At 56.7% G+C, this 27,959-nt stretch overlaps 2 protein-coding genes across 10 annotated transcripts in view; one reads left to right on the top strand and one right to left on the bottom strand.

Annotated features, from left to right (window-relative positions):
- Positions 1–1,119: 1,119 nt before the first annotated feature.
- FAM131C (family with sequence similarity 131 member C) lies at positions 1,120–11,679 on the top strand (the record flags this gene model as incomplete). Its single annotated transcript, XM_074975849.1, has 6 exons — positions 1,120–1,347; positions 5,620–5,655; positions 6,570–6,663; positions 10,032–10,214; positions 10,645–10,755; positions 11,266–11,679. Coding segments are annotated over 6 exons (984 nt in total), but the record flags the coding sequence as incomplete, so codon positions are not given.
- Positions 11,680–11,831: 152 nt separating this feature from the next.
- CLCNKB (chloride voltage-gated channel Kb) overlaps positions 11,832–27,959 on the bottom strand; it is a 29,085-nt gene continuing 12,957 nt past the window's right edge. For 6 of the 9 annotated variants that reach the window (XM_074975841.1, XM_074975840.1, XM_074975843.1 and 3 more), the window contains exons 9-21: positions 25,141–25,225; positions 24,549–24,650; positions 23,763–23,847; positions 23,072–23,245; positions 22,323–22,392; positions 21,863–21,973; positions 21,360–21,573; positions 20,872–21,005; positions 20,266–20,366; positions 19,337–19,445; positions 18,324–18,511; positions 15,738–15,824; positions 11,832–14,053 (exon numbers count right to left, since the gene is read on the bottom strand). In XM_074975841.1, coding sequence (XP_074831942.1) covers positions 14,006–14,053; positions 15,738–15,824; positions 18,324–18,511; positions 19,337–19,445; positions 20,266–20,366; positions 20,872–21,005; positions 21,360–21,573; positions 21,863–21,973; positions 22,323–22,392; positions 23,072–23,245; positions 23,763–23,847; positions 24,549–24,650; positions 25,141–25,225 — 1,508 coding nt within the window. In that variant the 3' untranslated portion in view covers positions 11,832–14,005. Of the gene's footprint in view, positions 14,054–15,737; positions 15,825–18,323; positions 18,512–19,336; positions 19,530–19,560; positions 19,890–20,265; positions 20,367–20,871; positions 21,006–21,359; positions 21,574–21,862; positions 21,974–22,322; positions 22,393–23,071; positions 23,246–23,762; positions 23,848–24,548; positions 24,651–25,140; positions 25,226–27,959 lie in introns of those variants that run through there. The other 3 variants (XM_074975846.1, XR_012642370.1, XM_074975847.1) reach the window with 3 other exon arrangements.

The following is a 27,959-nucleotide window of genomic DNA, read 5'->3' as shown; positions in this document are numbered from 1 at the left end:
GCCTCAATTTCCCCAGCTGTAGCATGAGGGTAGCAATACCAACAAGGGGAGCATGAAGCCAAGCCATTAATCTTTGCAGAATACTTTGTGGCTGGTAGGTGGAAGGGGCCAGAGAGGTGCACAGAGAATAGACAGAGACAGGGGATGGCATATTTTGATCCATAACTTCAGGCCATGCAACAGACTCCCTTCTCCACCCTCAGGAGGACCGCCCAAAGAGGCTGGCCACTTCCAAGTTTACAAGCACCCGTGTGTTTTTGTTGGGTTCTCTCCACCAGTCCAGTGACGCATGACAGGAAAGAGCCAAAGGGCTCAGGATCTACGTTCCCGCTAAGCTTTTTCCATCCCTGTGCCGATTTTTCCCCTCCGCGTTTGGAATACGTTTTTATGGGCACGAGGCCTGTGTGAATGTGCTCCTCTAGGAACACAACCTCACTGTGGGTGCTCTACTACTCAGCCGGGCAGCTTACAGGAAACCCAGCCTTGCCAGCCACTCCCTTGCCCTTCCTTCCTCACCTTCAGGTATTCCCAGCTGGCAGGCTGATCACTCTCATTAGCTCACTGCTTCCAGCCTAATTAAACCAGTGGCCCACATCCTCCAATTAAACTGAGTGCGGGCGGGGGGAGCTAGCTAGTGCCTCAGTAAGCAGCATGCTGGGGCTCTCAGCTCAGCCCTCCATCATGCCTTGTGGAAAAGATTTTTGATGGAAAGTTAGGTCTCTGACTAACCAATGTTTTTCACAAAGCACATCTGCTTTCCCTGGAAAAGGGTGACATTTTGTCAAAAACCGGAACATTCTAAAACCAAAATATTTCTATTTGGAAACACTGCCCCAGTGGAGTTGTTGTTTGGGACTTTACAACCCCATACACCTCTGCGGGCCAAATTCCCCATCACATCTCAGATTTCTTGCTTCACCAGAGCCATGAATTCCCATGATGCTCTGTGGTGGGCCAGCAGGTGAGACCGTGGTGCCTCATGGGAGACGTAGTCTGTCTGAGGAGCCTGTCCTACAGGAGAATGAGGACATGAGGCACTTGACCTCCCTAAGACACCACAACACCATTTCAGAGCTGAAAATTCTGGGTTTCAATTTAGGGCCAAAACATTGACATTTTCCATTTCTCCCTTCTCTGATTTTCCGACCTGTTAACGGGCAGCCAAGCAGGGCGACCAGGCCCAACCCGTTTCTCTCCCACCCATCTCTTTTTTCCATTGCAGAATTCTTCACAAGTGCTCAGAAGGAATATTCCATCGCCAGCCACACCTGCCAGCCAGAGGTCCCTCCTTCCATCCCCCGTGAGAGCCTGAAAGTGCCCACAGCTGCCCTGGAGGACAACAGCAAGGTAACCAAAGAGCCATGCCCCCAGATAGTCCCTGCAAATGCTACAGAAACATGCAAAGCATGTGTTGTGGCCACTTCCAGCAGCTGGCTCCAGTGAGAGCACATGGTCACTGCTGCGAACTAATGGCCTCGCCCTCCTGCAGGACTTGGGGTCCAGCCCTGCTAATATCCTGGGGGTGGGGGTAGCTGTTAGAGATGAACTCTGGTTACAGTTTGGCCAATAAACCTCGAGGCATGTGATGGTGTCATAGTAGCAGGGTGACTAGATGCTCTGATTCTACAGGGACAGTCCCAATATTTGGGGATTTTTCTTATATAGGCATCTATCTCCCGCAGGGCCCCATTTCTCATACTTGCTATCTGGTTAGCTGAAGTAGTGGGGGGGGTTTAAACACTTCCCTGCCATGGGAACGGTGACTTCGAGAGTTCCCCTGGAAGTGTGTGGGTGGCTCAAGGATGGCAAACGGGCGGGGGAGCCGGGTCCCTTTTCATGAGAAAATGAAAGCTGCCATAGGCTGCTGGCTGTTGAGCGCCCTGTGTAACGACAGCTTGGTAGCTTAGGCAAAGACCCGGCGGCCAGGGATGCATATTCTCTCCCAGGGGGTCAAGCACCAAATGGGCTATGTTACTATAACATCCAAGCATGGCCCAGGAACCCATTGTGTGAGGCACTGTACAAACCTGGAACATCCCAGATCGCTGACAAGCTAAGCCAGTGTGCGTGCAGGGGAAGCTGCTGCTACCTGGCTCCAGGGCTGTCTAACCAGCACCACTCCTATAAAAGCCAGAGACAGGGAGTTAGAGAGGTAGTGGTGTCTAGTGGGTCTGGCCCTGCCTGGAAATCAGGACACGTGGGTTCTATTCCTAGCTTCACTACTAACCAGCTGTGTGGCCACGGACAAATCACTTCCCTGCCCCGTGCCTCAGTTTCCCCATCTGTTCATGATCCTGCCCGGCGTTAGCAGTGAAAAGTGCTGTATCCGAGCTGGGGGCTGTTACTACTGCCAGAGCCGTCCCATCCTTGGGGTGGCTGCCCCAGGTCCTGCGTTTTGGGGGACCACACGGTGGCTGCCTCAACTGGCCTATGGGCAGGGCCCAGGGGATTACCACGTGGCTGGCCATAGGGGTTGCCTCCTCGCCCACTCACCATGACAGCAGGAGCTGGAGAGCTCCAGGGAAGTCAAACACAGCGAGCTGGGAGGTGCAGTGGGGCAGAGCGGAGCAGGCTGCCGGGTCACTCCAGCTCCTGCCACCGCAGTGAGTGAATCGGGGTCCGACCATTGCTACTGCCCTGTGCCAGGCTCGCCAGTAATTCCCAGCTCACGTTGCTCGAGGGATGGGGCAAGGGGGCGGAGCAGGAGCAGGAGCAGGCTTGGGGAGAGGGGTGGAGCAGGGTGGGTGGGATGCGATAGAGCAGGGGTGGGACAGGGGCAGGGCGTGCAGTGAGGAGGGGCCCCAGGCCCTGCACCCTGTAGGGAGAGCCCCGACTCCTGCTCGGTACAATCGCTCCATGCTGGGGAAGATGGTGCTGCAAATGAAACAGAATGGAAGGAACAGGCGGGGGTTGGAGTGGTATGAAGTTTTCATTGGCCGGGATTTAGGGGCATTGTGCAGCTTGTTCCAAACAGCTTCCCACCTAACTGCCACACCACACAGCAACGGCCTCTTCTGTACAGTGTAGAATCCTAGGGCTGGAAGGGACCCCAGGAGGTCACCAAGTCCAGCCCGCTGCCCAAAGCAGGATCAACCCCAACTAAATCATCCCAGCCAGGACCTCGTCAAACCAGACTTAAAACCCTCTAGGGATCAATATTTCACCACCTCTCTAGGTAACACATTCCAGTGCTTCCTTCCTGAGGAAATAGTTTTTCCTAATATCCAGCCTACACCTCCCTCTCTGTAACCTGAGACACTTGCTCCTTGTTCTGCCATCAGTCACTACTGAGAACAGCCTCTCTCCATCCTCTTTAGAGCCCCCTTCAGGAAGCTGACAGCTGCTCTCAAATCCCCCCTCACTCTTCTCGGCTGCAGACTAAAAAAGCCCAGATCTCTCAGCCTCTAGATGTCATGTGCCCCAGCCCCACACCCCGACCATTTTTGTTGCCCTCCTCTGGACCTCTCAGTTGGTCCACACCCTTTCTGTAGTGGGAGGCTGAAAACTGGACTTAATACTCCAGATGGGGCTTCGTCAGTGCTGAACAGAGGGAAATAATCACGTCCCTTGATCTGCTGGCTGTGCTCCTCTTAACGCAGACCAATATTCCATTAGCCTTCCGCTACAAGGGCACGCTGTTGACTCCTATCCAGCTCCTTATCTGCTACAATCCACAGGTCCTTTTCAACCCTGAAGAAAACTGCTTCTGCTTAGGCAGTTGGTCTCCAGGCTGTAGCTCTGCTTGGGATTCTTCTGTCCTGAGTGCAGGACACTGTGCTTGTCCTGGTTGAACCTCATCAGATTTCTTTTGGCCCAATCCTCCAATCTGTCAAGGTCTCTTTCCCTACCGTACAGTGTATCTACCTCTCCCCCCAGCTTTGGGCCATCTGCAGTCTTGCTGAGGGTGTCATCCATCCCCTCATCCAGATCTTTAATGAAGATGGTGAACAAAACTGGCCCCAGGGCACTCCACTTGAGTCTGGCTGCCAACTAGACATCAAGCTGTTGATCACTGCTCACTGAGCCTGACAATCTAGTCAGCTGGCTACCCACCTTATGGTCCTTTCATCCAGCCCTGCTTCTTTAACCTCCCACGGAAGAATGCTATGGGAGACTATAGCAAAAGCCTAGCTAAAGTCAATGTATATCATGTCCACCACTTTCCCCATACCCACCACTTTACCTGTATCCACAGAGCCAGTTGGATCACCACAGAAGGCCATTAGGTTGGTCAGGCAGGACTTGCCCTTGGCAAATCCATGCTGGCTGTTCCTGGTCACTTTTCTCTCCTCCTGGTGTTTCAAAATAGATTCATTGACAACCTGATCCAGGATGTCTCCAGGGATGGAGGTGAGGCTGACTGGTCTGTACTTCTCCAGATGCTCCTCTTTCACCTCTTTGAAGATGGTCTCTCTTTCCCTGTTTACAACTGTCTGTTTTAGGAATTATATATATATATATATATATAGGTGCCTCAGTTTTCCAGCAGTAAAACAGAGACAATGCCACTGAGCTCCTTTGGGAACTATTCTGCAACCAGGTGCCATCCCTGAGGGAGAGAACAAATTAGGATCATCCAGGACAATGTCTATAAAAGAAGCTGTTCCAGCACAGCCCAGGCCAGACCTTTGCCGTGAGATTCTACTGGGGGTTACATACCCCTTCGGGAGCATCTCCCAAACAATAGAGTTTACGTTCCCAGCAGCCCTGAAAGGAGAAGAGAGTTGCCTTGTTTTGAATTTGGCAGAAAGACTCAGAGAAGTTAAGTGATCTGCCCGAGGTTAAGCAACAGAGCAGGCGAATTCATTCCATAGCTTCTAATGTCCGTTTTAGCCAGACGCCCAACCTTCCTGCACTGCAGACACAGCGGACTGAGGCCTGGCAAGCTCACGCCAGGAGAGCGTGAGCGCAGCAGCCGACATCACTCCTGTCCCTTTCACTGACTCAGCCTGAAGCAATTTCAGTTTTAAAGGCGGAGATCTGGCTTACGGGCCTGGCCCCTCCCCAAGCCTTGGCACCCATTTGGCTGCTTCTCCAGACAGGTTCGTTTGGCTATTCATGGGGTTCAGCGACACCCCACCCCATTGTGGCTCTGCACAGGAGATGCCTTGGGCGCCCCCGCAAGGGAAGAGGAAAATGCCGGGGGAGACCCTGCTGGCTGACCTGGGCGTTGCAGTGGGGCACCTGGTTCTAGCCATTAGCCAGAGTATGCACAGAGGGGTGATGAACAAAGAGGAGGGAGAGGATGATAGAACTGACACCAGCTGGGTGCCTGAGAGATCTGGAAGGGCATTCAATAAGAATTTACATTACAGCAGCACTTGCAAAGCTTCATTGGGGGTTAGCGGGGAGACCAGGCGAAGGCCACGACTTGTTGGAGTGGAGAACACGCTGATCAGAAAGGAGGGAGATGAACGAAACAAGCCAGGAGGAAGGAAAACAGGAGAAGGAGCCAGTGTGTTGGTGGGGCTGTACAGAGAAGACAGGCCCTGCCCCAGAGAGCTGCCTTGGACTACAGGAATCTGTTTCCTCTCCACCCCATGCAGCCAAAGGGGGCTGTGGTTGGGGATAGGGCAGCACTGGGGTTGGCATGTTTTCATTCTCTCTCCCGTGTTTTAGGAAAACCAGATGGATTTCTGCTGGGACCCACTGCAGGTCAGTGTGGGTTGGCTGTTCTCTGCCACTCCAATTTCAAAGCAAGCATCAGCTGGGAGGTGGGCCTTAGAGTACCTATTGTCTGGGTACCCCATGCTGGAGCAAAGTAGGGCAGGTGTGGCTGAAGTGATGCCCCCTTAGGGGATGCATGTGATGGCCCCTACGCAAGGGGCTGCATTTTGCAGGGGGAGGGTGCCCTGGTTATATGTCCCAGGAGAAGTGTTGCAAGTGGAGGGGGTAGGTGCTGGGCACACAGCGTCAGCTGGCTTTTGTTCAGCTCCAGCATGCGCGGGAAGGCTCTGGTGGCTGCGTAGCCAGCACAGGGTCCTTACACTGAATGGGACCCAGTGGGTGTTCATGGGACAGCAAAGTCCTGCAGGCCCTTTTCACCACGGGACCCCGTGCCAGGTGGGTGTAGAGCCAGTTGTGCAGACTGGGCCCAGCTGGGAGGTGTCCAACACAGAATCTCCTCCTGCACATCTCTGTGAGTTTTGTAGGGGCACCTTAACAACCAAGGGAAATCTACTCACCAGCCATGGGCAGGGACCGTGCAGCTCGATTTAACTGCATCACTCCAAAGCATCTGGGATTAGGGGCTGGGACTGAACAGGAAAGTAAGGGAGGTCAGGAGCATGGCTTCATCCCTCAGTAGTCTGTAGCTTTACTACGGTGGCCTCTGGAAGTCCCAGCACAGAGATTTTGCTTGTAAGAGGTGCCACTGGCAGAACGCACCCCCCATGGCATCTCACACTACAGGTCTTAGTGCCCAGGGCCTGTTGGGTCCTTGGGGACCCACCCTGGAGGTGTCCAGTATGTTTGCCTGGGTCTCTCACCCCCACGTGGGACTGGCAGAGGGTTCTCGGCTCTCTGCTCCCGACTCGGCCCGCCTTGCCAGCCTTTGCTTCCCTCTGCAGAAGTGTTTCAAGACGTCCAACAGGATCCTCTCCGATTCCAGGTCTGGCTCCAGCAGTTACAATGTCACAGCCCTGGCAACCTCCTCCCTGGTGGGTAGGTAAAGACCATTCCTCCCTCCTGCCTGGCCCCACCACCCTGGAGGGCTGGCAGCTTTCTCCTGCCACAAAACCAAACACCCGTGTCCGTCCCCTGCCTCTCCTCTCTTCTGAGGGCCCCGCACCCACTCACTGCGGATCCCCTGGCTGTCCCTATTCGTAGGAGCCAGAGGGGCCATGCCACTGCTTCCCAGAGCCGCACCCAGCCGGGGCAGGAGGGCGAGCACTTGTCTTAGCCCTGCTGTGTCACTGAGCTGACTTTAACAGCCTGGCCCGCGGCGCTGACTGGATGCACCAGGGTCCCTTTTCCACCAGGCTGGGCTGACGCAGCAGCCTAGTGCAGACTCCCGGAGCGGTGCTGGTGCAGAGGCAGCCAGAGCTCCCCCCATGGCCCCAGCAAGGGCGTTCACCCAGCGCTGCGCCTGTGGCACCGGCGGTGGTGAAACCCAGTCTCCGTGGAGCTCTCTGACAGAGCCAGCCGGCCAGCTGACTCACACTCGCCAGACGGCAGGTGGCGTTCCTCCCGCAGATGGAGCAGGCAGCCCGAGCTGGAGCCAGATCCCAGGAGGGGCCCGATCCCCCCCACCCTCACCGAGGGGAGGTCTGGTGGCGCTAGCTTTGGAGATGAGCAGAGCCAGACCTGGGCGCCAGGGAAAAGAAAAGAGGTTCTTCAGCCAGGCTGCTGCAGCCGCACATGCCTTGTGACCCTCACTGGCCAAGCAAATGCTCTGCTTAATGCCCTGTGGCCTTTCAGAGCTGCCCCGCCCCTCACAGCTCCACATGGTGCTCCTGGCACTTGTACCCGCCTTGGAGGACGCCAGCACTGCCCGTAACAACCACCCCCACAGCATGCGTCAGAGACCAGCAGGGCCCTATAGGATGGAGGCCCTGGAGAGGGAAGGGGGGTTTAACAGCCTCCAGAAGCAGCCACCCCCTTACCCCCAAAGCCGGCGGTAGCTAGCTGTGTGCAGTGGAGATTAATAAGGTGTTTGTTGTCATGGAAACTGCCAGCCAGCTGGTCCAGCTGGCCAGAATCCCTTTTCTCCCCAAGGCTGGCGGTTCTTTGCCTGTCCAGGGCCCAGCTCCTGGAGCCACCAGGGAGCAGGAGACAAGAGCAGGATGGTGCTGCTCCAAGCACAGCACAGAGTGAGGGCGGGGAGGCATTGGGTCCATCCCCTCAGAGCACAACCAGAGCGTCATCACGGGCACCTGTTTGCTCTTCTCCAAAGTCCTCCCAGTCCTGTCCCAGCTCCCACACTGGTGTCCCTTGTCCCAGTGTGCCTCCCCGAGCTACATGGAGCCCATTCGGGGCACTGGTAGGGCCACATGGACACAACCCCCAGCTCTCCTGCCATCAGAGCCCCTCAGGTCTACACTGGTGAAAAATGCCCCTGCTCCCAGCTCCTTCCTGCAGCTGGCGGGAGATCATGTCCCATGCCACCAGAGATGCCACAGTGAGCCCTGCATTCCCGCCCGCTAGGCCTAAGCGCTGCCATTCACCATACCTAAGAAAGGAGCCACGCATCTGAAACAGCCCCAGCTGGGTGAGACAGAACATGGCAGCTCGTCTCCCCTTGAACACAGTCGGTTCAAGGCCTCCACAGCCACCCATGGGATGGGTGCTGGCTCCCTGGAAGATGCCTCTCCTGCTACGGCTTCCATGGCCCCCGCCATGGCTGCGCTCTGTTGTCATCAGTTAGCAGTAGTGAGAGGAACTGACCCAGGGCCCATGGAGTTAGAGGAATGCTGCTCACAGCTGGGGCCAAGCACAGGGCAGCATTGTAACAGGGCCTTCAGGCCCCAGAGCACCTGGAAAGCCCATGTTCCTTCAGGGATGTCAGTTGGCTTTGGAATGCCCCCCCCCCGGGTGAGCTGCCCAACGTTTCATCACCTGTTCATTGGGACTGAGCCCAGATCATTAAGACAGTGAGTGTCTGAAGGCTGGCCCCTATGTCATGCGTTTGAGGGGCGCTCAGTCCGGTTCCCTAGTGAACTGGTGAGCACATTGCAAAGATCACTCAGCAAAAGGCCATGGAGTGAAAGGGTGGGGCAGGGGTCTATGCTGCTGCTGGTTGTGTGGCACCTGAGCTGGGGATTGGGTCGATGGTATTTTGCTCTCTCGGGGCTGTTGCTCCAGCTCCTTTCATCAGTCCTTTCCTGTCGCTAAACTGACTCCTAAGCAGAAACATTCTATGCCCCCTAGCTGACAGCCCACACTGCAATTTTACAGCCCCGCACCCAGTAGCATGCAGAGACTCCAGTGCCACTTGAATGCCGTCATTTGCTGTGCCCCATTGAGAGGGGCTGAAGCTTCCCCTTAGATGCTGCATACGTGTGCCCTTCAAGAGCTGTGGTGTTTGCCCTGCAAAGTCTCAGGCAACTTCCTATTTGGAGACATGCAAAACTGCAGCTGCTTCAGAGAAATCGCTTCATCCGGGCAGGTGCTGCCGCCGTCCTGCCAGGGACCCTCTTGTCCCACACTGCTAGGAGGATGCAATTACCCCACCTTGCAAGGCATGGTGCACACATGCCACCCGAGAGGGAGCCTGAGTCTGGGCTTACAAGAGAGAGGCAGACTGGGGCACCCCCTGGGGCAATGGTGCACTTCAGTTCAAACCTGCACTCTCCCCATCCCCTGCCATTCCATCCAGGGTCTTCTAGGAGTAACTCTGCCAATGCCCCTCAAGCCTGACCTGCAGCCCCTGCGACTCCAGCTCGGGTCCCTCAATCCCAGACAAGGCAACAGTTTATAAATGTCCCTCCAGATTCCAGCCAACTCCCAAGGGCAGCTCCCAACAGAAATCCAAGCCAGCGACTGAACTGTAGAATCCTGGGGCTGGAAGGGACCTCAGGAGGTCTTCGAGTCCAGCGCCCTGCTTCAAGCAGGATCAACCTCAACTAAGTCATCCCTGCCAGGACCTTGTCAAGCTGGGACTTAAAAACCTCTAGGGATGGAGATTCCAACACCTCTGTGGGCAACGCATTCCAGTGCTTCACCACCCTCCTGGGGAAGCAGTTTTTCCTAATATCCAACCTGCACCTCCCGCTCTGTAACTTGAGGCCATTGCTCCTTGTTCTGCCATGAGTCGCTACTGAGAACAGCCCCTTTCCGTCCCCTTCAGAGCCCCCCTTGAGGCAGCTGAAGGCTGCTATCAAATCACCCCTCACTCTTCTCTTCTATAAACTACACAATGACACACTGCCTGCTGGGAGTAGGACAGGCTGGCTGGGGGTGGATAGATACCCACCCAGCAGGGTCAGTGCTCAGTCACGCAGGGCGTCCCCCAAGCGCCAAGTCCTGGTGTGTTGATCCCACTGGTCTGAATCCCGCCCACTTCACTCCAGCTCTTCCCATCTCTGCTTTAGGGTTAGTCCAGACCGTCAAGGACCACATCACCAAGCCCACCGCCATGGCTCGCGGCCGGGTGGCCCACCTCATCGAGTGGAAAGGCTGGAGTGCCCCACGGACAGGCTGGGAGCCGCGACCGACGGCAGACGAGCACTATTCCTGCCTCCCAGATGAGCTGAGAGAGGCACGCTTTGCAGCAGGTGGGTGGGCTAATGCGGCGGTGGGGTGTAACCTGTGGGGGGGGGGGTGCGCTTGAACAGTGGCACCCCCTAAGGGAGGAGACTGAGCACTGCAGGTAGCTAAGCACCGGGGTGTCCCTTGGTGAGAAGCAGTGCCCAGCTAGTCCACAGCCCCACTGTCCATCCCGTGAGCACCCCCTCACAACAAGCTGCTTGCACTTGAGAAGGGAGCTGCTCATGGCTGCCAGGCACTGGGTGGAGTGTGTTTGGAGCTCCTGTGTCCCAGCAATAGAATTGTTCTGGTTTGCCAGGGGACAGTCCAGACTCTTCCTGGGAACACTGGTGTTAATCCAGATTCACTCTGATCTTAGCGGTGTCACTCCAGATTTCCCTTGGTGCAGCCCAATGTTCCCCTCGTAACCTGTGCTTGGTTTTCCGTGGTCCTGCGCAGGGGTCGCTGAGCAATTCGCCATCACCGAGGCCACCCTGAGTGCCTGGTCCTCGCTAAAGGACGAGGAAATGAATTCTGGGGGCAGCTCCCAGGAGATCATACGGCTTCAAGGTACCTCCCTCTCCTGTCTGTCCCCAGCAGCCCTGAGGGGCTCCTGGTGGTCCCCAGCCCTTCTGCATGTAAGAGAATGCGCAAGGTCCCTCGGGGCCACCCTTGCTGGTGCTTGTTTCAGTCCGGTGTGAATCCCTGGCTCTGTATCTGTCACCTTCTTCCAACAGGGGATGTTTGGGCAGCTGGGGCCCATGGAGCACAGTGGCATTACTGGCCACACCCCTGGGCTAGGCCAATGCTTGGCCCTTGGGGATCCCCCTCCATAAGCCCAGGGTGGCACCTGGAAATGAGAGCAGGACTGGGCCCTGCATGGACCTGAGGACTCAGGCCCTCTCGCTGGAGTCCGCAGAAGCCACCAACCAGGGCCTCGAGGAATTAAGTGTGTCAGGCTGAGCTCCCGGGGCTGATGGCCACTCCTGAAAGTGTCTGTCTTGCCCATTCTCAGGATCCTGCCCTGCTGAGTCTCTAACATGCACTCCCCCACTCCCCCGCCCCCGGCTTTGCTTTCAGACCTGGAGAGCATCTACCTGCAGGAGAAGCTGCTGCTGAGTCCCCAGGAGATAAGTAGCCCCAACCTGGAAGGCAGCCTGCCCTCCTACTCCTCCTCTCACACATCCCCAGTACCCTGGCTGCACCCCGGAGGGGACAAGTGGAACTCTACCCACCCCTTTCCCAGGGCTCTCCCCCATGGCTATGCCTGGACGGACAGCTCAGAGAAGGAGCTGGCCTGCATCAGAGGGGAGCAGGAGGGCACAACCAGCATGTGCCAGAAGCGGCTCAGCAACTCCCTGCAGTATGTAGACAGCAGCTCCCTCTCTGAGGACGAAGTGTTTTATAACTAGATCCAGGGCAGTGGCCGGTGTTGCTCTGAGGATGGACAAGGGGTCCTGCCTGCCCTGGGAGATGGCGGCTACAGCTCCCTGCATGTTGCTGGGAGTAGGGATTAGAAGCTGCCTATTGATTGGACATGGCCTGGCAAGTTGGCACCCATAACATCCCTCCTGACAGTGATTGCTGGGGCTGCCAGGCGGCTGTGTGCCACCCTAGCCCTGTAGATTAGGCCATTTGCACCGAGGTTGGGGCTCAGATTTATTTTCTTTTGGCCAAGGCTGCTGCTGTGCGTTATGGGGAATCTCTGCAAATCCAAGACTCATTCCACCCCGGTAGGTTCCCGGAGGGCTGATTCAGCTGGAGAGCACAGGAAGGCATCTGCAGCCAAGCGTATTCAAAGTCTGTGCTTCAGACATCCCTCCTTGGTGCCTGCAGTTAGCCAGCCTAGCCACCTCAGCTGCAGCGCGCGGTCTGGGCACCAGCCAGCACCCGACACCTTGACTGCTTGTCCCCACATAGTCTGGATGACCCCGAGCAGGCTTAACATAGGTACATGCAATTCCAAGTCACCACAGAGATGCTCTGAGTTCTCAAGCTACTTGGGGCCAGGGCGCTGACATTTGGCTAGCGAACAGCTGGCTTGTACTAGGGTCACCTGGTCTCTGAGGCTGGATGTTTCAAAGGTGTCTAACGGGGTTAGGTGACAAATTCCACCTCTGGAGGGTGACGGGGGTGTCTGATTCCCACAAACTCTTCGCAAATCCCAGCCTAACAGCGGAAATGCTACAAACCAAGTCTGTTTGGTCCTTCCTCTTTACAGGACCATAGTTAAATTCCAGAGCCCAGCTTGTGACACCCTCAGCAATGGCCATGGCTCTTCACTGTGCTCCAGCCTCAGGTTGTGCTAAGACTGCAAGACAGGCCCTTCATCGTAACCTGCCCCACCTCACCCCACTTGTAGCGAGCCACAGCCGGCTTTGATTCGCTGACCTCAGAGGTTTGGCTGGTTCTGAGCGCAGGGCCTAGGGCCACCCCACCTGCCCTCTGGCACAGAGTGTCATTCAGGTGTAACTCCAGAGGTACGGAGACCCCTCTCTGCTCTGCAGCCTGCGCTGAGAGCCAGCTGGCCTTTCGCTCCTGGGTACAGCACATGGCGTTAGCCCCTGAGGTCGCAGGTTCGTTCCGTCCTGCTGTCAGCCTTACACACGCAGGGGGAAGGATACAAATGAGAAGCTCAGCTAAGCCCCTAGGGTGCGGGCAGCCGACTGATGTGTTAATAGAGAATGCCTTGTAGGTTATTATTGCTGCGCCTGGCAGGTCTCCCCCCTCACCTCCCCAGGGCAGACCTAGCCTCCCACGGGTCTTCCTCCCCTATGGGGTATTTCTCTAAGGCAAGGTCTGTGAGGGAAGGGGCTGGCGCGTGCAGAGACCTCTGCCTCCTCTGACAGCTGCTCCTACCACCACCGCTCTTCAGTCAGCTGCTGGCCAGGCCAGGAGGGCGGACGTCACAGCCGCTGCTATGCACTTAGGAACACAACTCGTTCCTACGGTTGCATGCAGCCTGTGCACCATAGCAACGCTCCCTGCGTCGGCGGGGGCAAGGGGAGCAGGACCCCTCAGGGCAGGGAACAGCAGCGACACCTTTTCCCCTGCGCATTACAGTGGCAGAGAAATGCAAAGGCTCGGTCGCTCTGCACTGGACAGCTCTTGTTTCTCATTGCCAGCCGGGACAAGGGAGCTCGGAGGAAAGCCCCTCCCCGGCTGTGTGGGCCACAGGCATGGCTAGGGCCTGGCTGCCCGGGAGGTGGCACCTGGGACCAGCCAGGGGTGGCCTGGCCAGCCAAGGCTCAGCCAAGCCTGTTTCTGGCATAAACTGCACCCTGCAGCGAGGGCGCGACTGGAAAGCGAGGGCAGCACGTCGCACTACAGGGGAATCCAACGCAGGCAGGGCTGCGACGGACTCCGACCTACATGGCCAGAGCTGGGGCCCTCCACTGTCAGAAGCACAACCCGCTGCCCTGCGCCCCATCTCCACTCCTCGCACTGGGCCCAGCTCCCAGGCACCAACGTCAGGGTGTTCCAGGGACGTTTCACATTGCAACAGCTGCTGCAGCCTTGGCCTGCCCTCTGCACTGGCAGCTATGGGCCAAGTCCTCTGTCCCAGTAGGTCTATGAGCTGTGTGTGTCCAGGGCAGGCAAGGGCTGGAGGGATTCTGGGCCGGAGAAGCCCCCGGGGTTGCCATTGCTCTCACCACTCTGGCCCCCTGCAGACACATTGCAGGTTGCAAAAACCAGGGAGGAGATCTCAGCAAGGGGCAGGGGCTCCTGCCAGCACGGCCCTCTCCACCCGCAGCCTGAGCTCTCAGGGCCCCAGCCACGTCGCAGGGGGCCGGAGCGGCTCTGCATGGCTCAGAACCGCTCACTTCAGCGGCTTCGGATTCGCGAGCTCTTCAATTGCTTTCTTCACCTGGAAGAGAAGCGGCAGGGAGGTGAGGCTGTGCCCTCACCCGGCCAGGGTGAGCTCGTTGCTCCGCACACCCCAGGGATCCCTCCTCAATGCCCATTGCTTTGCCAGTCGTTGGTGGGTCTTTGGGCCCCCGCCATGCCCTCAGGCAGCTCCCTGGTCAGCCCTTCTGCCCATAGGTATGAGTTATATGGGCCGGAGGTGCTCGGGCATCCAAAATATTTAAGCCTGGGAGCTCAGCAGTGTGAACTGCAATGCAGCCTGAGTGTGATTGTAATGACCTGGGAGCAGCCCAGCCTTTGCTGCAGGGAGTTAGTATACAGGCAGAGGCTGAGTGATTAACATAACAGGCTTGTCATTAAAGAGAACTAGGATGGAGACATCCCTTAGGAAAGGGTCTATTAATAGCGATTCTCTATGTCCTAGCAACTAAAGTTTTGGGGGAAAGCTGCCAAGTGTGGAGGAGCACATGGACTGGATAGAGACATCCCTTAGGGGGCGGCCTATTAATAGAGATTCTCTACGTCCTAGTGAAGAGGAGAGGAAAGAAGATGATAAGATACAGGTAAGGACTGATGAGGCACAGACAAATGACAGAGTCCCATTCAACCACGTCGTGTAATGGCAGACAGATCAAAAGTGACACGTTTTAAGCGCTTATACACAAACCCTAGAAGTCTAAATAATAATATGGGGGAACTAGAGTGCCTCACGTTAAAAGGAGGATATTGATGTAATAGGCACCACAGAAACTTGGTGGAATGAGGATAATCATAGCGGTAGGGATGTATTACTGACCGCCTGACCAGGATGGTGATAGTGACTGTGAAATGAAAAAGGAGATTAGAGAAAGACTATAAAATGAAAAAACCTCAATAACAATGGGGGGATTTCGACTATCCCCATATTGACTGGGTACATGGGACCTCAGGACAGGATGCAAAGAAAAAGGTTCTTGTTATCTTAAATGTCTGCTTCTTGGAGCAGCTGGTTCTAGAAACCACAAGAAGAGAGGCAATTACCTGATTTAGTCCAGGAGGTGAATATAGCTGGACCGCATGGAAATAATGAATTAATTAAATTTAACACTCTGTGGTGGGAAAAACACCACAGCAGCCCAACCCTGTGGTATTTCATTTCCATAAGGTGAACTACACAAAATGAGGAGGTTAGTTACACAGAAATTAAAAGGTACAGAATCAAAAGTGAAATCCCTGCAAGCTGCATGGAAACAGCAAGGACACTATAATGGAGGCTCAACTTAAATGTATACTGGGCAGTCAAAAAAAAATAAAGAATAAAAAAGTGCCGCTGTGGCTTAACAACAAAGCAAATTAAGCAATAAGAAATGTAAAAGAATTGTTTACAAAGTGGAACTTAAATCTTAGTGAGAAAACTAGAAAGAAACATGAACTCTGTCAAATAAAGTGTACAAATATAATTAGGAAGGCCAAAAACAATTTGAAAAAGAGCCAGCCCAACTCTCAGGAGTAACAGGAACATTTTTAACGTACATAAGACGCAGGAAGCCTGAGAAACAAATCCCCTCCCAGGGCCCTAAGCAGGCGGAGGGAGGGATGGGGAAGGGACCCAGATGCTGGGCAGTCTGAGCACCACCAAAATTTCTGCAAACCTGCTGCTCCTACTTCTGCCCCACCCCCTTCTCCTCGCTGGCCCCAGGTCCTACCTCGCTCCGAGAGACAGTCCCGACGACCCGCCCCAAGTTGGTGACGAAGACATGCTGTAGGTTCAGCAGCTCAAACAGGTTGTGAGCCTGGAAGAGGTAAGGAGACCGGTGTAACATGGCAGGGCAGTGCCCCCCAGTTCTCAGCAGAGCCACCCCATGCCCAGTGGTGCCCTTTTTACGTGGGACAGCAGGAACCACAAGTCCGGATCTGCCCACAGGAGAGCACAGGGCAGCAAGGCCCTGGGATTCCCCCATCAGCCTGTCATGCACCCTCCCCGCGTGAGTTCAGGGCACGCAGCCTCCCCGCTGGGAAACCCACGCAGGAAACTGCCAGCACCAGGTGCTGCTTGTCCTGCACCGCAGCGGGGCACCGAGCCCGGGTAACAAAGCAAACTCTGGCTGGACTCTGAAGTTTGTGGCACTCGGGGGTGGGGGGCAGGGCACATTGGCAACTGACCCAGAGCCTTCCTGGCCCTCTATGCATCAGCTCCAGCGAAGTGAGTCTTTGTAGCCTATTCAGGGCCATGGCGACAGAAACAGACCATTTCTCCCAGTGACCAATGCACCAGGCCTCAGCTCCGCCTGAGCAGATTAGCCCTTGCTCTTGTTTGGCTGCACCCGTGCGAAGGACTGACCGCCAAAGGACAAGCAAGGGCCAGGCCCAAGCGTGGCCTGGGACGGTATTTCGATAGCCTGTGGGCAGCCGGCCTGGTGTGTCAGCAGCTGCCCCTGCTCAGCAGGTAGGGGCCAGGCTGGTTTCTCTCAGCAGCTTGCAGGCTCCTGATTGCACAGTCAGCCTGATCATGGCCAACATCTCCATGCAAGCAACACCATCACAGGACCTAACCACATCAGCCGCACCATCAGGGACTCACACACCCGCACATCCACTAACGGGATATATGCCATCAAGTGCCAGCACGGCCCCGCCACCACGCGTCCCAGGCAAACCACTCAGTCTCTGCACCAGGGCAGAAATGGACACAAATCAGACGTCAGGAAAAGTAACCCACAAACACCTGTGGGAGAACACTTTAGCCTCACTGGACGCTCCGAACAGATGTCAAAGGAACCGTCCTTTTACAAAAAAGCCTTCAGAACCAGACCACAAAACGACACCGCGGGGCTGCAATTCATATGCCAATTTAACACAATCAAATTAAGACAAAGGCAATTTCCTCTCTCTCGGTATCCTACACTTGATAAATAGCTCCCTTCCACCTGCCAGGCTGGGGTCAGCAACTTTTTGGAGGCAGGGTGCCAAAATTTGACCTTTTGCCCTCCACTTTTTAAAATCACCAACAGTCCTACTTGCAACAGCTTCATTAATAAATAACGGAAGACGCAGAGCTTTACCGTTTAGCTGGCGGTTGGCAGCATTCGCTGGTGTTTTGTTAATCCACAGGCAGACCTCTCTCTGGTTCCCTGCTGCCTTAATCCAGGGCTGAGCAAACTTTTTATGGTAGGCCCCCACCTTTTGTCCCTGCAGTTAGCTGGAGCCCCCCCAACCTGGAGGACCACAGGAAGGGATGGGGGAGGGAGGTGCTTGGGAAGAGGGCACAGGGGGTGTGCCCCAAAGGGAAGGGGTACTTAGGGGAGGACCCCAGGAGGGTATGTGGGGGCCTCAAGGGGTGCCCCAAAGGTGAAGTGGTGCTTGGGGCATGTCACAAAGGGAGGACCCTGGGGGCCCAGCTGCATCATCACCTCCACCTCGTAGGTGTTGCTCTCGCTGTGCTGCTGGCCAAGGAACTTGGCCCTGCTGTAGAGCAGGGAGGCGGTGACCCCGGGCTGTGCTGTGCTGGCAGGTGGTGGTGGCACCAGGCTGGAGGTGGCCCCACACCCCAGCAAGCAGCACTCACTCCACACTGGCATCACAGGAGGTCCTGGGGGCCAGCGTGACACAGGCTGTGGGGACCCTGGGGCCACCTTAATGAGTCAGGAACTCACTGGCTGCACCTGCCGCTTGGCTCAGGGCCTTTGAACATTCTGATTGGCCCAGTGGCAGCGGGGGGGGGGGGACGCCATTCCCATTGGTCACTGCACTCCCATGGCAACAGCAGCAGAGGAGGCTGCAGGGAGGAAGCAGAGGGCTGGGGGAGGAGGAGCCTATTGCACTGCGCCCCCCCTTACAAAATGTCGCACCCCCCGCTTCTGTGCACCCCTCCCTTAAACAACAGCGTACCTCCTCCACAAGAGCTCTCCCTCACTGCAAAGCCTGGCCTCTTGGGGCCAGCCCCCACAGGGCTGCTGGGTGCTAGAAGTGGGTGAAAGTTCGTGGAGGCAGCAAGGTCAAGAGGAAAGAGCTCCCGAAATCTGACCTACAACTAAACCCCGTCCTTGCCACTGACCACCCCCTGCGTCCACTGGCCAGTCACTGGGGAGTGCTGGGGGTGGGGGCAGAGGCTCAAAGAAGTCTTGGGGAGCTGGGCCCCCATTTTCAGAGATATTTAGGCACCTAATGTCCTTAGAAACTCCAAGGGAGCTGGGAATACAACTCTTGCAGGCGCTTTTGAGAACCTCAGACTTGGCCTCCCCGTGCCTCAGTTTCCCTACCAGTAGAAGAAGAAAATTGGTTCTCTCACTTGCCTGGCTAAGGAGCTGTGACAAATGATGGGCCGGGACCCAATTCAGCGAATCACTTAAACACGTGCTGAACTTCCAGTCGATACCCCTGAAGTCAAGAGCCCATAAAAGCAGGTAGTGGAAGTCGAGCGCATGGTTGAAAAGTTCTGTGGAATGGGGCCTCTGTTCTGAGACTGGGAGGGGTAGGACGTCTTAATAGGAAATAATAATTACTAATCAGTAAGAGTTGCAGGTGGATTCACACGTCAGCCAGGAGAGGAGGCCCCTTCCTGTGGGTGAGCCTGCCCCAGTATAAGGGCAGATGGAAACAGGGTGGGCTGAGCATGCAGAGCCAGGGAGTGGCTGGGGGCCCCTGCTGCCTCCCCTAAAGTGAATGGCCGCAGCGAATGGGAGGCACTCAAGGGGACTCCTCTGCTCATATCTCTCCACAACCACCAGGCCAGCAGAGTGCCCAGTGCCCTGCAGCAAACCGGGGGAACTTACCATCTGCCTGGCACAGAGCAGCCTGGGTGCCAGACAGGGGCAGATTCCCCCCTCTGCCCAGGAGTAAGGCCGACTGGTAGCACCCACATTGAAAACCACTGTAAGTGTCCCCCGCCTGCAGCAGCCCCTCCCCAGCTCCCTTTGCCCCCTCAGACACAGGCAACGGTGGCACCTTCCTACATCTTCGGCCAGGCTGCCCCAGTGCACAGCACAACACAGAGCCACGGCACGGCTTCGAGCAAGCTCCCAGCGGCACGGGGCAGGCGCGGGGGCTGAGCTCCCACCTTGTATGCCACGGAAATTCGACTTGCGTGCCACTCTTGGCACCTGTGCCTGGGTAGTACATAGACACAGATACACATCTGACAAGGGGCTTTTACCCACGAAAGCTTATGCCCAAACCTAACCCTAACCCTAACACTAACCCTCTAACCCTAACCCTAACCTAACCCTAACCCAAACCTAACCCTAACCGTAACACTAACCCTAACCCTAACTCTCTACCCTAACCCTACCCCTAACCCTACCCCTACCGTCTCTATGGTGCCACAGAACTCCTTGTTGTTTCCGCCTGACGATTGTGGGATCAGATGCTCCCCGCCAGGCCTGGCCTCCCCGCAGAGCCGCTCCCGGTGCCATTACCTGATGCAGAGATGTCCAAGGAGACAGCTGGAGGGTTATTGGCTCAATGGCGCAGTTGTCCTCCAGCATCCCGTGGGAGTGAGACTGTCAGGGAACACAGCGCCAGGCGTGGGCACCGATAAGCTCACTGGGGCCATCGCGGTAGCACCGCTGTCAAAGGACACTCCCATGGGGACAGCCAGGAGCCAGGACTCAGCAAAGCGCATTTGCAGACGGATGCCATAATGAGCGCAAGGTGCTGCCCCCTTAACAGGGCGGAGCCTCGGCAGTGGGTGTGGCTTCTGCAAGGGGGCAGTGCTGTCGGGGAAGGGATGAGTGCCCCCCTCATCCCTCGCGTGGGCTGGCCTCTCTGGAGATGTGGCCCAGTGTCAGCATGCTTCAGCCTGCAGGGCTGAGCCCCCCATTGCAGAAGGGTTTCTCTGAGCGGGCACCGCTCTGGGAGGGCTGTGGGTGCAACATGAAGTCACCTGTTGGTCGTGCAAGGAAACTGGGACTGCCCCATGGCCACCTGCCCTTCCCTCGCTAGACGGGGCCAAGGACTGCAGTGGACTGCTCTGAACTATGCTGCCCAGGCTTCAGGCACCAAAGAGCCTCTCCCATCACTCATGGGATGAAGCAATAAGAAGGAAAAAGGCTTCGAGGTGGAGCTGACCAGACAGAGGGCAACCTGCAGCCTTCAGCCCCGGGATCCCTCCAGTCGCCTCGTAGGTCTGGCTGGACACTGGTTCCTCAAAACCCTCACCCCCTCTGTGCTAAGAGCTGCTGGGTGGAGGGGCTCTCCTGGGGCTGGGTGGGTAGGGGGTGAGCACTCGGAACCTACCTTCTTCCCTGGTTCCATCTCCCCAGGCTTGGCCTCGTCATGGGTTTGGAGGTACCTGACCAGCTCGGCTCTTTTCACCATGCCCACCAGCATCAAAGACTCTGGGAGGAAGGAGACAAGACATGGGAGGAGGACGGAATGGCTGGCTCACATCCCTGGCACCTATTGACCACTTCACGATCATGGACTCTGGCTGATGGTGCATCCCTGCCCACCGCGAGGGCTGTGTCCAGGGAGTCCGCTCCATACCAAGGGCTCTGTTAAGCCACGGATGATCCTCCACCAACATAAGGCTGCTTGTGTCACTGGTCTCCCGCCCATCCAGCCCAGGGCCCTCAGGAGCAAAGAGAAACACCAGCCATGTCAATCAAAGGGAACCCCTCCAGGTGCTCCATCCCTGCCAGAGTAGGAAGTAGGTCTGTCTCTCACTGCACAGGGCAGCAGAGTCCAGTTCTGGGGCAAAGGGAAGGGGATGGAAAGAAAGGGGGTAGAGGAGGTAAGGAGAGACAAAGGTGAGCAGAGGGCTGGGGGAAGAGAGGATAACAGGACGGGCCGGCAGGGAGAGGGCAAGAGACCCTGTCTCTGAGCACGGTGCCAGAACGGTACCTGTGCTCTCCACGATGGGGTATTCCAGGTTATCAGTAGAGGTCATGACTCTGAGGATCTCCTCAAAGCCGGCACCCTTGGCCAGGACTGCAAAGCTGGTGTTCATGAACTGGCGAGTGGTCACGCTGTAGGAGCTGGGGGTGGTAGGGCCAAGGGTTAACCAGGGCAAAGGGGCAAGCACTCCCCTCTGTCCAGCACTGAGAGCTCTGGCCAGCCGTCAGCACCAGAGCCAGGAACCTCACACTGATGCAAGGATGGCCATGGGAGTGGGGGACCCTGTGGTTCATCTGGTGTCAAGCCACCATATGCAAGGGCCAGTCCCCTGCCTTGGCCTGCCCTGTGTGCCAGGAGCTGCATTCGCCACCCAGAGGTGGTGTGGGCTTCCATTGCCTCTAGCTCTAGCTTGCTTCTCTCGCTCCCCACACAGCCGGCACCGGGCCAGTGGAGATGCCTTTCCAAGTGGCAGCAGCATCTCCTGCAGGGCTCACCCGATGTGTCGGCTCCGGATCCGGGGCAGATAGGGCAGCTTCTTCACGATGATGGTGCCATCGTAGAAGGAGGGCTGGAACTTCTGGGCAATGGCGTTGGCCACTAGCACAGCCAGGGTAACAGGCAGGATATGGGCGATCTGCCCGGTCATTTCAAAGGCCAGCAGGGCAGTGGACAGAGAGTGGGTGACTGAGCCCGAGAAAGCTGCTGCCCCTGTCGGAAGGAATGCTCTTAGTGCTGCCCTGGGCATGGGCTGGGTATGCCAGGGGCTTGATGCTCCCGCATCCTTCTCTTTGGCTGTCATGCCATGCGAGCCAAAGTAGCGCTGTGTCCAGCCCCCTCAAGCTGGCATTGGGCTCACAGCACACCGGGGCCTTGGGGATGGAAACCAAAGAGGGAGACAGAAGAATCAGACCCCTGAAACATGGGGTAAAACACCAAACGCTGGAGCTGCCAGCCTGTAGCCACCCTCCTGAGCTGAGGTCACAGGCTCGAGACTTACCAGCCAGCGCGTACCCTCCTGGAGTGATGGTGTTAACGACGCCATCTGAGTGGATGCCATGGGGGAAGAGGAAGGCGACCACTTCCCCCACCAGCCGCCCGATTGCAGCCCCTGGAAATACATTCACGGCTGGAATTCACCTGCACTGATCTGTGATCGTGGACTTCAGTTTCTACCCCTCTGGGACAGGAGGACAAATGCCCAAGTGCACATCCCACCAGCGTAGGAACCAAAAATCCTAAGAGGCAGGGGTGGGTTTTGCTGGTCTAAGCACTTGCTGCTTTTCCCTCTCTCCAAGACCTTTCTGCTCTGAGCGCCGAGGGATCCCGTTTTGCTCAGTGTGATACCGAGCTGGTCCAGCTGACGGCCCTTATTCCCTGTGCTGGTAACAGGGACAATCAGAGGGTCCCTCAGGCTTGTCCGCAGAAATGGGTGCCGGGGCAGGGTGCAGCGGTCTCACCGTATACAAAGATCGGCATGAAGTACCCAGCAGGCATCGGCATAGTGGTGGCCAAGATCAGCATCCAGAACTGTAACGAAGGAGAGAGCAGCGGCAAGTCAGACATCCACCCACATGCGCCCACGTCAGCTACCTCTAGTCTGCAACGGCCGGAGAGTCCAGCCACCAAACCCATCTGCAAAGCCCTCCATCTGTCAGCAGGCCCTGCTCCCCACATCCACCTGCACTTTACTGAGTCAGGGCCCACACCCAGAGGTGACAGCTCTGCCAAGGGACCCAAAAGGTTAGGTTCCCGCTAATCATTTCCTTCCCCTGGATGGGGTAGGAGGAGTGGTGCAGAGTTGGCCTCAGGTGACTGTGCCAGACCTTACATGGGAGATCTGGTTCTCAGGTTCTGCTAGGAGACAGCACAGGAGCTGCGGATGAAGCTTTCCCTTGAGTCACAGAGACATTTCTCCAGCAAGAACCAGAGACTGATCCCTGTAGGCTGTTCAGCAGAGCAGTTGCCCAGCACTCATTGCACATGGCAAAACCCTGAAAGCTCTGCTTAAGCACAAGTGCCAGGACCTTGTATCCCCGTTGAGTCCTCATCCATCTCTGCACCACTCGGCTGCACGGTCTTGGCTCTCCCTGAAGGATCTCGGAGTGGATTGAGCAAGGGGTCAAGTGCTCCCGATTCCCACAGGGCATCAAGGTGCCTGCAGAATCAGGCCCGGGGTTCCTCATCCCACAGATACCCTGACAGATACCTTCATCACCAGGAAGAGCACCAGGCTGCCATAGATGGTGATGCTCGGCTCCCACCACTCGATCCACAGGTTTGCAGGGTCAACTTGAACAGGCCTGGCCAGTGCTGCATTCTGAGACAGAATGCCCCATGTCTGGTTGTCGAAGAGGGAGGTGAGATGCTCCTTCATGCTGAGCTGGGAGAGGAGGAGACAGCTCTGAGCACTTCCCCCCACGGGAGGAGAAGAGGCTGTGCATCACTATCATGCTGAGAGCATGAGTTTCCTGTTACCTGCCTCAGTGTACATGTGGAGTAGTCCCACAGAGGTCAGTAAGGTGAAGGCACACAGCTGGCCCCGGCCTGCTGCACCTACCAGCTGTGGTAAGCCTGGATACCAGACTGGAGGAAGGATCTTGGATGGGAGACAGAGGGGACCTACGGTGAGGGCTGAGGAGTCCGGAGAGAGGAACCGTAGGTGCAGCCAAGCCTGAGAGGCGGCTGGAGCAGGACTTTTATAAGAACATGATGATGTCCTTGGGTTGTAAAGCCACCGGGGAGGGTGGAGTTTCTTCCTCCACAACGTGGGTTATCTTTGAGAGCTGATTGGGAAAGACTCCTGCTCTCGGGTTAAGGGAGGCTCCCTGGTGTAAGTGATTAGATCCCCACAGGTCAAAGAGCAGGTGAGGGGCTCCTGAAACTAGGCCAGTACTTACCCTGGATGCCATGAAGTGCCCGAGGCTGGCAGGGAAAGTGATGGAGGCGAGCAGGAAGGCCACCAGGGCAGAATAAATGGGCTTGCTGAAAAAGGCAGATCAGTCACGTGTACCGTTGCCCCAGCACCCTGGAGTGGGGCTCTCCGAACTGCGGGGCAAAGGACGCTCAGGGCGAGGGCAGGGCCCATGTGCTGGGGTGAGAAGAAGGAACTTCAAAGAATTCTCCCCAGGGCGAGAAGCCAGCCAAGGCTCCCTTTCGTTCCGGTAGCCGAGGAGAAGGAGACAAACCATCTCCCTAGATTCGGGGGCCCTGGGGGAAGGTTCCCTCTAATCATTTCCCCCCGGGGTGGATTTTTTCCATCCGGGTGTGGGATACATTTTATGTGCACGAAGGCCTGTGTGGAAGGGCACCACCAATAGAAACACAAAACCTTGTTGTGGGCGCTCTGTGGGCGCAGTGCAGGGGCTGAGGGGACAAGAACCATCCAGCACGGCAGCCTTGCGGGAGAGGAGCCTCTGTTGGCAACCGTGACCAAGGGAATGGTTGGCTCGGAGGGACTGAATAGGCAACCCAGGGCTGGTGCTGGCTGGGGACTGAGCCAAGGGCTCAGGAAGGACGAGATGGGTGACAGCCTCTGGCACAGCATGGAGAGGGAGGGATGAGGGGAGAGACAGGGCCAGGGCAGAGACAATCTTCTGCCACACACAAGGCTCTGGAGGGAGCTCGCGCGCCTCCCGCCCTGCAGTCCCTGCTCCCGAAAACGCCCCTCCCTCCAGAACGCCTACTCGTCAGCCAGCAGCTTGGCGGTGATTGGGTTCCTCCGGACGTAGCCCAGGAGCCAGCGCTGGCAGAAGAGATAGGCACAGGCTAGGATCCCACAGATCGCCCTGTGGAGAGAAGAGACCCAAAGCCGGAAGCACCCTGCACGTCTCCTCTCAGAGCAGCCCGTGCCCTCGGAGACAGCCGGAGCGCTGCGCGCACCTGGGTTCAGGGGGGGTTTCCTTATGAGGCCGAGCGAAGCAGCGGCATGCAGAGACCATGAGCACTGTCATCCTGGCACTGGCTCCTGACTCTCTCTCGGGTGTGCACCCGGCGCCCCGCACCTCCCAGCTCTGAGCAGGTTTTAACAGCCCTCACACACCTGCGCAGGTCAGCACTGCCAGGACGGCCCTCGTACAGACGGCAGAATGTCGCCTCTGTGTGGCCCACAGAAGCCGTAGGACCTGCCCCAGGTTTCCCAGGCCCCAGAGCAGCCGTAGCACCTGAGCCAGGTTTCCCAGAGCAGCAGGCCCCATGGTCATCCCCCCATTCTTCAGAAGTGACCCCTCGGTGCCAAACAAAGGAAAAGCGGGCTGCCCCGGCTGGGCCTGCGCTTACCCCAGGACCATGAAGAAGAATGTCTCGGGGAGATCGAAGGGGAAATCGATCTTAAAACTGGTCTTGAAGAGAGCAGTGATGGTTTCTGAGGGAGAGAGTCTAAAGTCAGGACTAACGGGGAACCCCACAGATGCGCTCCAGCTCCATCAGCATAGGCGGCCTGGGGGGTGAGGGAACGGCACAGGTGTCTCAACCGTGGCCTCACTCCTCCTTGCAGTGCCTCATCCACCGGCGCCCAGCTTCCGTGCCGCTCCTTCCCTCCCAGACCCCACCCCTCCCTTCCCCATCGCGCATGCTGACGGCCAGCGAACAGTCAGGGGAGATGGCCCCATGGCCCCAATTGTCCCATACGGAGCTGAGGGTCTACCACAGACTCTGGCAGCCACTGGCCCAACTGGGGCTGCAATGGGAGCAAACATGGGGACGTGGGGTTTGCATCTCTCCTTGTGCAGCAAAGATCATTCCCTCCTGCCCATCGCCCCGGCGAGCCCACCATTCCCAGCCGTGGGCCAGGGGTTGCCACCTGCCCTTTTTCTCCCCCAGCTCCCTGATGGGTTCCCAGAGCATGTCTCCGCAGCCGAGGCACCAGCCCCGGCCAGCCAGCGGGGTTGGGGTTAGCTCGGCCGGTTGCTTTGGAGGTCCAGCTCTGCTGCTCGCCCTCGCCACACTGACATCTCACACCCTCCAGACGCGCTGCCAGCAGCCAGCGCTCCCCCCACCTCCTGGCACCGGGTCTCTAAATGAATCGTCTCCGTGTCTCTGTGTGGCTCAGATCAGGGCTGGTCCTGGACACTTGAAAGGTTAGGGAGGAAATGAGGCGATGCCCATAACGCTGCGGGAGGCAAAAAACCCCTGGCTCAGGTGCAGTGCAGAGAGGGCTGGGAAATCTGCCCACGCTGCTCTTCCTATGTCCCTCAGTCACAACCTGCAGCCCCCACCCCATGTTCTTCCCCAGCCCTGTCCCCAGCACAGCTCTGCAGATGCAGCTCAGCCTGACCTAGTGGCACCTACAGTGGCCAAGCCAGGCTCTTCTGCTGGCAGGGTCATTTCAGGTCCAAGGCTGCAGGTTGATGTGGGTTACAAGCCTCATTGTGTGCCCCCCTCATCTGCCTGCAATGCTCCTGGCCCCTCAGGTGGCTCTATCAATAGCTTTTGAAGCTGGACCACGGTTGAAATTGCACTGCTGGGATCTGGACCATGGTATGGCAGAACCACAGGCCTTGCAGCAGCATTCAGGGCATCAGAGATGTATCTGACTGTCAGTTAGCTGATTTTAGCAGGATCCAGCACCAATGCTCAGCACAGAGGCTGGCTGGCTGCTTTCAAAGACCAGGGTCTTCCTCTGTTCTTTTCCTGCCCTCGATCAAGGGAAAGAGATCAATTATTCTCCGATCCAGAGTTTAGTTTAAAATAAGCGAAAAGCAATGCTGTGCTGTGTTGCCCAAACGGAACCACCTTCCTCTCAAAGGCTACCGAGCACGCTGCAGACTAAACCTACTGCTTTCAAGAGGAATCTTTCACCCACCATTAAAGTGCAGCCACTGCTGGGGTCAGGCACAGCAGCAGCTGCTTAACAGCCCGTGACAACGCTTTTGGGTAGGGAGAGGAAAAGAAAATTGTACACAGGGGGTAAATAGTAACCCGGCATGTAATTAGCTGAGAGGGGATTGTCCCTACATTCTCTATAGTCCCGTCCCTCTTCTTCCTTGTGCATCAGAGAGAACTCTGGTCCCACAGACACTGCTGAGCTGAGGACGGATGGAGTCCTCCTCTTCTGACTGCTGGAGTGACTCTGCTGAGTAACTCTCACACCTGAGGCCATTCTGTGCCAAAAGAATTATCCTGGGAACTATATTTTAAGATTCTGCACATTGTGAAGGTTCCAGCGTGGAAGTGGGGAGCACAGGCCCCTGGTGAGATGGAGCTGGGAGATCCCTGGCCTGTCCTTCTGCCCGATGGGACATGGACTCAGTGCGTAGGCTGCACCCAAACCCTTTGTGTAATGGGGAGAAGGATTCTTTCAAAGATGGGGTTTACTTTCAAAAGAGCAGCATCTACACTGGCTTTCTCCTTTTGAAAGAAGCTCTTTTGCAATTAGAACATGCAAATTTATACCTCGTTTGCATTTTATTTACCTCATTTGCATACCTCTTTTGAAAGACGAATGCAAGTGTAGATGCCCCCTTTGTGTCTGCTTTCTCCTGAGGGAGGGTTAGGAGTTTGGGGTACCCCACAGGGAGACATCCCAAGTGTGTCTGCCTGGGTTAAAGGGGTTTTTTTTCTCACTGAGGAGGTGGCAATCTACCAACCCAAGGTCAGGGAATCTGTGACCTTGGGGAGCTTTATTAAGCAAAGCTTTCTCCAGGCAAGGCGTATTAAGTTTTTGCAGGACCTCACTTTCTGCACTCGGAGCGCAGGGTGGGGAACAGCTCTGACGTGCGTAACTTACTGGGGGAGTGGGACTCAGTGGAAGGGTCTGGGTATGAGGGGGTGTGGTTGCAAAGGGGTGGAGCAGATGGGAGAGCAGCGGAGCAAATCCCTGTGCAGAGATCATGGCTCCCTCCCCTTGCAGCTGAGGAGCAGTGATCCAGGAAATGGGGAAGGGGGATTTGGCAGAGCTTCCTGCGGCTGTGGGAAGGTTTGACTCAGTCTGGGAGGCTGTGCAGAGGAAGAGGAAATCCCAAGCCTAGCACAGGTTAGGAGACATCAGCCACGTCTTCCCTAGTCCCGTCTCTCTGCCAGGTGCCCTGGGCACCTGAAACATACTGCTGGGGAGGGCGGGTTTTCTGAGTGGAAGCAAAGACATCTGGGGTGGGACA

This window comes from Carettochelys insculpta, chromosome 23 (genome assembly GCF_033958435.1).
Source record: "Carettochelys insculpta isolate YL-2023 chromosome 23, ASM3395843v1, whole genome shotgun sequence".
NCBI classification, from domain to species: Eukaryota; Metazoa; Chordata; order Testudines; family Carettochelyidae; genus Carettochelys; species Carettochelys insculpta.
This window is presented reverse-complemented; position numbering and strand designations above follow the sequence as displayed.